The sequence below is a fragment of the Pan paniscus genome, chromosome 8 (assembly GCF_029289425.2).
Source record: "Pan paniscus chromosome 8, NHGRI_mPanPan1-v2.0_pri, whole genome shotgun sequence".
Taxonomy (NCBI): Eukaryota; Metazoa; Chordata; class Mammalia; order Primates; family Hominidae; genus Pan; species Pan paniscus.
In genome coordinates, this window is record NC_073257.2 from 115,235,112 (window position 1) to 115,246,821 (window position 11,710).

The window sequence follows — 11,710 nt, forward strand, 5'->3', positions numbered from 1 at the left end:
CAGCCTGGGAACATAGGGAGCCCTCCTCGCTACAAAAAAAAAAAAAAAAAAAAAAAAAGTTTAATTAGCCCGGCGTGGTGGCGCGTGCCTGTAGTCCCAGCTACTCCGGAGGCTGAGGCGGGAGGATCGCCTGGGGCCAGGAGTTGGAGGCTGCAGTGAGCCATGGTCGCGCCACTGCACTCCAGCCTGGGAGACCCTGTCTCAAAATAATTATAATTATTAACAGAACGAATGAGTTGGACTCGCAGAGCCTAAGTGACCTGCAAGAACTTCACAAAATAAGCGGGTAAAGACCCGGGCCGGGCCGGAGGCCTGTCGGCGCCACACGCCTAGGTAGCCGGGGCAGAGGTCGGGGGAGGTCCGCTCCAGTGCTCCGCCGGGCGGCGGCGCACTAGGATCGGGCCGGCGCCCGGCAGACGAGGGCCAGCTACGTCCCTGACGCCGCTTGGGCCCAGCGGGGTCGCGCGGGGGCTCTAAATACCTCCTCCTCGTCCTCCGAGTCCTGCCGGCCTCCCTCCAGCCTCAACGAGAAGTGACTCATGTCCTCCTCCTCTTCCTCTTCTTCCTCCTCCAGCTCCTCTTCTTCTTCCAACTCCTCGTCCTCGTCCTCGAAGCGGCCTCTGAAGCGGCCCAGGCTGCGCTCCGGCTCCAGCTCAGGGGGCCGGGAGCCGGAGCAGCCGGGAGCCCCCGTCTCAGACAGAGGCGCCGGTCCCTCCTCACCCGCTGCGGGTGCGGGGATGAGGGCGGGCGGGGAGACAGGAGGCGGAGGCGGAGGCGGCAAGGCTGCAGCTCCCTCGGTTTTGGCAGCGCCTACGCTGCCCGCCGTCACCACCGCGACCCCCTCCATGGTCGGGAGAGACACCAAGCGAGGCGAGGCGGCGGGCGAGCGCGGGAGTTCGGCCGGCCTCGGACGCCACCACTGCGCAGGCGCGGCAGCCTGAGGGGCTCGCCGGGAAATGTGGTTTAGCGGCCCTCACCTCCGCCGGGCGCAAACCCTGCAGCTCCGGGGCAGGCTGCGGGGCGCGCGGGCCGCACTTTAAAGGAATCCCACCAAATTTTCTCCTTGGAAGGGGACGCTCTCTTCGCCGCCTTTTAAAAACAGCAAAATTGCCACCGTTCCAAGCAACAATATTCTGTTTGCATCACCTAATTCACAGAGCACTGAACTAGGTAGCATGTGACGTTGCATCACAAATAATAATCATTTCCACTTGAGTACCAATTATGCATTTCCTCTGTGGCAAATCACCTCCAACCAAGATTATTTCCCTTAGGAAGTATAAAGTTCCTGTTCTGAAGTATGTACGTTTATTTATTTTAAGGAATTATATAGTGTATTGATACAAGGTGAAAATCTAATCACTACTCAAAGATCATCCATGTCACCCCATCCCATAAAGCCCATTATATTGAATTCGAAAAGCTTTTTTTTTTTTTTTTTTTGAGACAGTTTCGCTCTTGTCGCTCAGGCAGGAGTGCAGTGGCGCTCACTGCAACCTCCGCCTCCCGGGTCCAAGCGATTCTGCCTCAGGCTCCCAAGCAGCTGGGACTACTGGCGCCTGCCACCATGCCCAACTAACTTTTGTATTTTTAGTAGAGACAGGGTTTCACCATGTTGACCAGGCTAGTCTCAAACTTCTGATCTCAGGTGATCCACCCGCCTCAGCCTCCCAAAGTGTTGGGTTACAGGCCTGAGCCAGGGCGCCGGGCCCAACAAACATTTATTGAGGGCCTACTGTAGCAGAAACTCAGACCCACCCAGGTACACCCCACCCCATTGCCCAATTTTACTAAGAGAGGTTTGGAGTTGGCTTAACATTATTCTTGCTAGTCCGGGCGCGGTGGCTCACACCTGTAATCCCAGCACTTTGGGAGGCCGAGGCGCGTGGATCATGAGGTCAGGAGTTCAAGACCAGCCTAGCCAACATGGTGAAACCCCGTCTCTACTAAAAATACAAAAATTAGCTGGGCATGGTGGCACGTGCCTGTAATCCCAGCTACTTGGGAGGCTAAGGCAGAAGAATCACTTGAGCCCAGGAGGCGGAGCTTGCAGTGAGCTAAGATCGTGCCACTGCACTCCAGCCTGGGCTACAGAGTGAGACTCCGTCTCAAACAAAACAAAACGAAACAAAAAACAAAAAAACCATTATCCTTGCTAAGATAATGCCAGCTAATGTCACGATGCCTGCAAGAAAGATTCGGGAAGTCAAATGCTCCTATTCAAATAATGCCTGGCAAAGTCACATTTAAGAGCTGAATGTGACCAGGCACAGTGGCTCCCGCCTGTAATCCCAGCACTTTGGGAGGCTGAGGCAAGCGGATTGCCTGAGGTTGGGAGTTAGAGAACAGCCTGACCAACATGGAGAAACCCCATCTCTACTAAAAATACAAAATTAGCCGGGCATGGTGGCACATGCCTGTAATCCCAGCTACTCGAGAGGCTGAGGCAGGAGAATCACTTGAACACAGACGAGGTGGAGGTTGCGGTGAGCCGAGATCGCATCACTGCACTCCAGCCTGGGCAACAAGAGCAAGACTCCATCTCAAAAAAACAAATAAATTTTAAAAATATGGCTAAGCGAGGTGGCTCATGCCTGTAATCCCAATGCTTTGGGAGGCTGAGTTGGGCGGGTAACGAGGTCAGGAGTTTGAGACCAGCCTGACCAACATGGTGAAACTCCGTCTCTACTAAAAATATGAAAATTAGCCGGGCATGGTGGTGCACACTTGTAATCCCAGCTACTCAGGAGGCTGAGGCAGGAGAATCACTTGAACCCGGGAGGCGAAGGTTGCAGTGAGCCGAGATCGCACCACTGCACCCCAGCCTGGGCGACAGAGTGAGACTCCGTCTCAAAAAATTAAAATAAAATAAAATAAAATAGCTGAATGTGTGCCAGGGGTGGTAGCTCATTGCCAGCCTGGGCGCCAGAGCGAGACCCGGTCTAACAACAACAAAAAAAGAAAATGCTGAATGTGTTGTCTAGGGAATTGATGAGGAAATCAAGTCATGGTGTTTCCTTGGGGAACAGTGAACCAAGTTAAGTATTCCCATTGCTTCTGGACCAGACCCCACCTCTCCTTCTCCAGTCCCAACGTCTGGTCAAGTTTGAGATACTGAAGTCTGCAAGACCCAAGAAGGAATGGAAGGAAGAAAATGTCTTCTAAAACATGGAGGAGGTGTAGACTCCAGAGGGCTGGAAATAAAAACGACTATAGTATTGAAAAAGAGTGCCTCAAGTGGATGTTGGTGGAGCTCTACAGTAATTCCACATAGTCAGGAGTTCAAGAACAGCCTGGGCAACACAGTGACAGCTCATCTCAAAAACAAAAACAAAACATGCAATCCAATTTCAAAATGGACAAAGAAACTGAATAAACATTTTTCCAAAGAGACTATATCAATAAGCATAAGAAAAGATGGTCAACATCATAAGTCTTCAGGGAAATGCAAATCAAAATTACAATAATATGCTAGTTCACCCTATTAGGTTTTTTTTTTTTTTTTTGAGACAGAGTCTTGCTCTGTTGCCCAGGCCAGAGTGCAGTGGCATGATCTCGTCTCACTGCCACCACTGCCTCCTGGCTTCAAGCAGTTCTCGTGCCTTGGCCTCTCAGTAGCTAGGACTACAGAAGTATGCCACCACGCCCAGCTATTTTTTGTAGACATGTGGTTTTGCCATGTTGGTCAAGCTGGTCTCGAGCTCCTGACCTCAAGTGATCCATCTGCCTCTACCTCCCAAAGTGCTGGGATTACAGGTGTGAGCCACTGTGCCCGGCCTACTTCACCCATTAGGATGGCTATAATAATAAACAGATAATAAAAAGTTTTGTGGAGGTTGTAGAGAAATGGGAACCCTCACACATAGCTGGTGAGAATGTCAAATGGTGCAGCAACTTTGAGAAACATTCTGGCAGTTCTCAAAAGGTTGAACATAAAGTTACCATGTGAGCCAGCAATTCCACTCCTAGGTATATAAAGAAAAATTAAAACATATGTTCACACAAGAACTCTTACATGAATGCTCATACCAACATTATTCATAGTAACAAATAATTAGAATGAACTCCAATATCCATCAACTGATAATGGGTAAATAAAATGTCATTGATCCACTCAGTGGAATATTATTTAGCCACATTTTATTATTTCATAAAAAATGAAGCAATGGGCCAGGCGCAGTGGCTCACATCCATAATCCCAGCACTTTGGGAGGCTGAGGTGGGCTGGCGGATCACTTGAGGTCAGGAGTTTGAGACCAGCCTGGCCAACATGGTGAAACCCTGTCTCTACTAAAAATACAAAAATTAGCCGGGCATGGTGGCATGCGCTTGTAGTCCCAGCTACTCAGGAGGCTGAGACAGGAGAATCACTTGAACCCAGGAGCAGAGTTTGCAGTAAGCCAAGATCATGCCACTGCCCTCCAGCCTGGGCGACAGAGCAAGACTGTCTCAAAAAAAAAAAAAAAAAAAAAAAAGCAGCAGCAATGGCCAATCAGCATATGAAAAACTGCTAAATATCACTAATCATTAAAGAAATGCAAATCAAAACCACAAGGAGGCTACTCACGTCTGTAATCCTAGTACTTTGGGAAGTAGAGGCGGGCAGATCACTTGAGGTCAGGAGTTTGAGACCAGCCTGGCCAACATGGTGAAATCCTGTCTCTACCAAAAATATAAAAAATAGGCCGGAGGAGATGGTTCACGCCTGTAATCCCAGCACTTTGGGAGGCCAAGGTGGGCAGATCACCTGAGGTCAGGAGTTCAAGACCAGCCTGACCAATATGATGAAACCCTGTCTCTACTAAAAATACAAAATTAGCTAGGCGTGGTGGTACATGCCTCTAATCCCAGCTACTTGGGAGGCTGAGACAGGAGAATCGCTTGAACTCGGGAGGAGGAGGTTGCAGTGAGCCGAGATCGCGCCATCATACTCTAGCCTGGGCAACAAGAGTGAAACTCCATCTCAAAATAAAATAAAATAAAATAATTATATATATATATATAAATAAATTAGCCAGGCATGTTGGCATGAGCCTGTAATCCCAGCCAAGATCACACCACTACACTTCAGCCTGGGCAACAGAGTGAGACTCCACCTCAAAAAAAAAAAAAAAAGACAAATACTATATGATTCCACTTATATGCGATACCTAGGGTGGTTAAGGTCATACAGGCAGAAAGTAAAATCCTGGTTACTAGGAGCTGGGCAGAGGAGGAATGGAGAGTTTCTGTTTTACGGGTTTGGAGTTTCAGTTTGGGAAGATGAAAAGAATCTGGAGATGGAGGGTGGTGATGGCTGTGCAACAATGTGAATGTACTTAATGACACTGAACTGTACATTAAATATGGCTAAAGTGGTAAATTCTATGTTTTAGATATATTGTACCACAATATAAAGTAATACATATGATAAAGAATTAAGGCTGGGTGCAGTGGCTCACAACTGTAATCCTAGTACTTTGGGAGGCTGAGGTGGGTGGATCACCTTAGGTCAAGAGTTTGGGACCAGCCTGGCCAACGTGGTGAAACACTATCTCTACTAAAAATACAAAAAATTAGCCAGGCATGGTGGCGCATGCCTGTAATCCCAGCTACTCAGGAGGCTGAGGCACGGGAATCGCTTGAACCCGGGAGGCAGAGGTTGCAGTGAGCTGAGATCGTGCCATTGCATTCCAGCCTGGGCAACAAGAGAGAAACTCTATCAGAACAACAAAAACAAAAAATTAAAACAACATGAGAAAGTATATAAAATAAAATATTGAAGTCCTTTCCCATAATCCCCGTTCATGGACTTGAACACACTTACGCTTTCTAAAATACCTGGTATTACACCATCATATTCTTCAGAGGACAACCCTGTGAAAGCCAGCGCATACCTGATAATTACTTCCATACTTCTAGCTGTGGAATTCGTGGGTCACAAGGTAGAAACATTTGTATTTTGGCCACATGTTGAAATTGTCAAGTTATTATTTTAGTGAAAATAGGCCTTTTTTTATTGCTGTTGACAGTGTAATCTGTACAACCTTAAAGAAAGCAATTAGGCTGGTGTGTTGGTCCATGCCTGTAATCCCAGAACTTTGAAAGGCCAAGGCAGGAGGATTGCTTGACCCCAGGAGTTCCAGACCACCCTGGCAACATAGTGAGATCCCATCTCCACAAAAATAAAAAAAATTTAAAATTGCCCACAGTAGTGGCACGTGCATGTAGTCCCAGCTACCTGGGAGGCTGAGGTGGGAGGATCACTGAGCCCAGGAGGTCAAGGCTGCAGTGAGCTGTGATCACGCCACTGCACTCCAGCCTGGGCAACAGAGTGAGATCCTGTCTGAAAAAAAATTAAAAATAAAAATGAAAATAAAGAAATTAGTTAACATATAACAAGAAACTTAAAAATATGTACAACTTTAGACAGGCAGGATGGCTCACACCTGTGATCCCAGTGACTCAGGAGGCTGAGGCGTAGGATTGCTTAAGCCCAGGTGTTCCAGGCTGCAATGAGCTATGACAGCATCACTGCACCTAGCACTCCAGCACTCCAGCCTGGGTGACAGAGAGAGACCATGATCACACACACACACACACACGTACATTTAAAAATTGGAAAATAAATGAAAATTATCAAAAGAAATAAAGCCAAATAGCTGAGTGTGGTCCTCACGCCTGTAATCCTAGCATTTTGGGAGGCCAAGGCAGGTGGATTGCCTGAGCTCAGGAGTTCGAGACCAGCCTGGGCAACCCAGTGAAACCCTGTCTCTACTAAAATGCAAAAAATTAGCCGAGCATGGTGGCATGCACCTGTAGCCCCAGCTACTTGGGAGGCTGAGGCAGGAGAACTGCTTGAACCTGGGAGGCGGAGGTTGCAGTGAGCCGAGATCGTGCCACTGCACTCCAGCCTGGGCGACAGAGCAAGATTCCATCTCAAAAAAAAAAAAAAAAAAAAAAGAACAGAAAAGAAAAAATGCCAAACAGATACAAGCTTTTTCATGGAAACAGACATGTTGATTTTAAACTTCAATACATCTATGATACGTGATAGAAAAAAAAATATGCAACAATAGCCAGGAAAACACTACAAAGACAAAGCCCCAGCTTGGGCAACAGGGTAAAACCACATCTGTATAAAAAATACAAAAATTAACCAGGTGTTATGGCCTGTGCCTGTAGTCCCAGCTACTTGGGAGGCTGAGGTGGGAGGATTGCTTGAGTCAGAGAGGTCGGGGCTGCAGTGAGCCAAGATCCTGACACTGCACTCTAGACTGGGCAACAGAGTGACAGTCTGTCTCTAAAATAAATAAATAACTTTGTTAGGCTGAGGCGGGTGGGTCACTTGGGCTCTGGAATTCAAGACCAGGCTGGGTAACATGGCAAAACCCTGTCTCTAAAAAGAATACAAAAAATAAAAGATTAACTGGGCGTGGTAGCACTCGCCTGTAGACTCAACTACTGGGGAAGGGATAATGGGAGGGTACGCTGAGGTGGGAGGTTTGCTTAAGCCCACGAGGTGGAGTCTGCAGTGAGCCATAATTGTGCCACTGCACCCCAGCTTAGGTGACAGAGCCAGGCCCCGTCTCAAAAATAAAATAAAAATCTATAAAATGTGTTAAAACTCACAAAAGTACATCAAAAAAGTTCAACTTTATTACATGTAAATTAAATGATGATAATGACAATAATAATAAACCATACTGAGATACCATTTCTCACCTATCAGAATGGCAAAAATTTAGGAAGTAACAATTCACTCTGTTGATGAGGCTGTGAGGAAATAGTCACTCTCACACATTGCTGACAGGATTGCAAATTGATACAAACTTTATGAAGGGGAATTCTGCAACACCTGGGAAAACAAAATGTCCACTTATCTTTTCACCTAGTGATCACTCTTCTGGGAATTTATTCTGAAGATACAATCCAACAATATAAAAATACATACACAAAAGGTTATTTAATGCAGCACTGTTGGTAATTACACAATTCTGGAAACTAAATGGCCATACATAGGAGAGTAGTTAAATAAACAATTGAACATCCACAAGATAGAGTACTGTGCAATGCTAAAAAAAGAAAAGAATGAGGAATTTCTCTAAAGACAGTTGCGATTTCCAGGATACATTTTTTTTTTTTTTTTTTTTTTGAGACGGAGTTTCGCTCCTGTTGCCCAGTCTGGAGTGGAATGGTATAATCTCGGCTCACTGCAACCTCTGTCTCCCTGGGTTCAAGCAATTCTCCTGCCTCAGCCTCCCAAGTAGCTGGGATTACAGGCATGTGTCACCACACCCAGCTAGTTTTTTGTATTTAATAGAGATAGGGTTTCATCATGTTGGTCAGGCTGGTCTTGAACTCCTGACCTCAGGTGATACACCCGCCTCGGCCTCCCAAAGTGCTGGGATTACAGGCGTGTGCCACCTCGCCTGGCCGATTTCCAGGATACATGGTTAAGTGAAAAAGAGCAACTTAAAAAAGAGGATCTGTCGGGTGTGGTGGCTCACGCCTGTAATCGCAGCACTTTGGGAGGCCGAGGTGGGTGAATCATGAGGTCAGGAGTTTGAGACCAGCCTGACCAATATGATGAAACCCCGTCTCTACTAAAAATACAAAAATTAGCCGAGTGTGGTGATGTGTGCCTGTAATCCCAGCTACTCAGGAGGCTGAGGCAGAAGAATTGCTTGGAGCCAGGAGACGGAGGTTGCAGTGAGCTGAGATCATGCCATTGTACTGTAGCCTGGGCGACAGAGCGAGAGCGAGACTCCATCTCAAAAAAAAAAAAAAGAGGATCTATAGTATGCCACCTTTTGTTTAAGAAAGAGAGGCCGGCCGGGCATGGTGGCTCATGCCTGTAATCCCAGCACTTTGGGAGGCTGAGGCGGGCGGATCACGAGGTCAGGAGTTTGAGACCAGCCTGACCAACATGGTGAAACCCCATCTCTACTAAAAATACAAAAAATAGCCGGGCGTGGTGGTGTGCGCCTGTAATCTCAGCTACTTGGGAGGCTACAGCGGGAGCATTGCTTGAACCTGGGAGGCGGAGGTTGTGGTGAGCTGAGATCGTGCCATTGCACTCCAGCCTGGGCAATAAGAGCGAAACTCCATCTCAAAAAAAAAAAAAAAGAAAGAAAGAAAGAAAGAAAGAAAGAAAGAAAGAAAGAAAGAAAGAAAGAAAGAAAGAAAGGCCAGGCGTGGTGGCTCATGCCTGTAATCCCAGCACTTTGGGAGGCTGAGGTGGGTGGATCATTTGAGGTCAGGAATTCGAGACCAGCCTGGCCAACGTGGTGAAACCCCATCTCTACTAAAAATGCAAAAATTAACTGGGCGTGGTGGTAGGTGCCTGTAATCCCAGCTACTCAGGAGGCTGAGGCAGGACAATCGCATGAACCCAGGAGGCGGAGGTTGCAGTGAGCCAAGATAATGCCATTGCACTCCAGACTGGGCGACAGAGGTGAGACTCTGTCTCAAAAAAAAAAAAATAAATAAAATAAATAAATAAATAAATAAATAAATAAAAAGAAAAGAAAGAGAAAGAAGAAAATATACCGTACCTTATCTGCACATTTGAAAAAGAAACAGAAAGGATAAAAAGGTGTGGTTAGAATGGGGTGGAACAAAGGATAGAAGGAATGGATATGACACTTCCCTGAATATACTTTTTTGCATAGTTCTGAATTTTATATTTAAAAATAAGATGGGAAACCTAAAATTGAACACAGCCGGGCGCGGTGGCTCACGCCTGTAATCCCAGCACTTTGGGAGGCCGAGGCGGGCGGATCACGAGGTCAGGAGATCGAGACCATCCTGGCTAACACAGTGACACCCCGTCTCTACTAAAAATACAAAAAATTAGCCAGGCGAAGTGGCAGGCGCCGGTAGTCCCAGCTGCTCCGGAGGCTGAGGCAGGAGAATGGCGTGAACCCCGGGGGGGGCGGAGCCTGAAGTGAGCCGAGATCGCGCCACTGCACTCCAGCCTGGGCAACAGCGAGACACCATCTCAAAATATATATATATATATATAGAATACAAAGAGAAATAAATTAATCAAACTGTGCTTCAAATGATTAAGATAACCACTGTGAAGGATGGGGTGGGGAAGAACTAACGCAAATTACTTTTCAGCATAGGATTTGGACTATATATCCACAGGCTAAACACAAAAAATACAGAAGGTTCTTGCTTTGTTCAGTTCCGACATGTATGAATTTCAATTACCACAGTTTAATTAAATAACATCAGTCCAACAATAACATGGTTCAAAGGTAGTTACTATAGTATATTAACTGTAATTGCATAACGTATAAACTTTGCTACTAGCTCTTCAGTCCACAAATCTCTAAGTAAACAAGAGACACCTGGTGATCGGTAACCATCATCTCAGTTCTTTCTTTTTTTTTGAGATGGAGTTTTGCTCTTGTTGCCCAGGCTGGAGTGCAATGGCACGATCTCGGCTCACCATAACCTCCGCCTCCCGGGTTCAAGCAATTCTCTTGCCTCAGCCTCCTGAGTAGCTGGGATTACAGGCATGTGCCACCATGCCCGGCTAATTTTGTATTTTCAGTAGAGACAGGGTTTCTCCATGTTGGTCACGCTGGTCTCGAACTGCTGACCTCAGGTGATCCCTGCGCCTAGGCCTCCCAAAGTGCTGCAATTACAGGCATGAGCCACTGCGCCAGGCATCTTACTTCTTTCAAAGTCAGCTGGTGATTGGTCATTGTACTTACCTTATTCAGTTGTAGTTGTCTTGTCTCCTTGTCTGCCAGTGACTCACATGACATTTTATAAAAATGAATAATCAGGCTGGCACAATGGCTCATGCCTGTAATCCCAGCACTGTGGGAGGCTGAGGCGGGCGGGTGGATCATTTGAGCCCAGGAGTTCAAGACCAGCCTGGGCAACATAGTGAAACCCTGTCTCTATAAAAAATACAAAAATTAGCCAGGCGTGGTGGCTCAAGCCTGTAGTCCCAGCTACTTGGGAGGCTGAGGTAGGAGGATCCCTTGAGCCTAGGAGGTTGAGCCTGTAGTGAGACACAGTCACACCTTGCACTCAAGCCCAGACAACAGAGTGAGACCCTGTCTCAAAACAAACAAATAAATAAATAATCAGAAGAAAGAATTAATGAACAAACATGAAAGTGTAGTAACGAAAGGAAAAGTGTTGGAAGTCAAATTTCAATCACCCATAAATGGCAAATTTATTGACATAAATGATGAAATTTGTTGTTATTAAAAGGATGAAGATATCCCAGAGGAAGTGTTGCCAGCAAAAAAACCTTTGCATTAAATACGAGCTCTCAGAGACATTTCACAACATTGAAAGCACAAAAGAAAAAAAATGCAAACTTAGAAAGGAGTACGACAATTTGCTAAGGAACGAAAAACACACTATCACTATACTGTAAATTATAAGAGAAGAAGGCAAGCACTATTCAAACTATTCTCAATGAGTTTTTTTTTTTCCAATAAGCCTTTTGGACTCCTATTATTCTTGATGAATTTTTAACAAAGAAATGAAGCACTTTAATCCTCGATGTTTCTTTCTTTTTTTTTTTTTTGAGACCGAGTCTCACTCTATCACCCAGGCCAGAGTGCAGTGGCGCAATATTGCCTCACTGCAACCTCTGCCACCCAGGTTCAACCGATTCTCCTGCCTCAGCCTCCCAAGTAGCTGGGATTACAGGTGCCTGCCACCGTGCCCGGCTACTTTTGTATTTTTAGTAGAG

General features: G+C 46.4%; 1 protein-coding gene across 2 annotated transcripts in view; it reads right to left on the reverse strand.

Annotated features, from left to right (window-relative positions):
• The window catches only part of PCGF6 (polycomb group ring finger 6), a 47,993-nt gene extending 46,795 nt beyond the window's left edge, over nt 1-1,198 (reverse strand). Inside the window, exon 1 of one of the 2 annotated variants that reach the window (XM_034931416.3) lies at nt 482-1,198. In XM_034931416.3, the coding sequence (XP_034787307.1) occupies nt 482-847 (366 nt within the window). In that variant the 5' untranslated portion in view covers nt 848-1,198. The remainder of the gene's footprint in view (nt 1-481) is intronic. The other variant, XM_055093342.2, reaches the window with a different exon arrangement.
• Nucleotides 1,199-11,710: the final 10,512 nt, after the last annotated feature.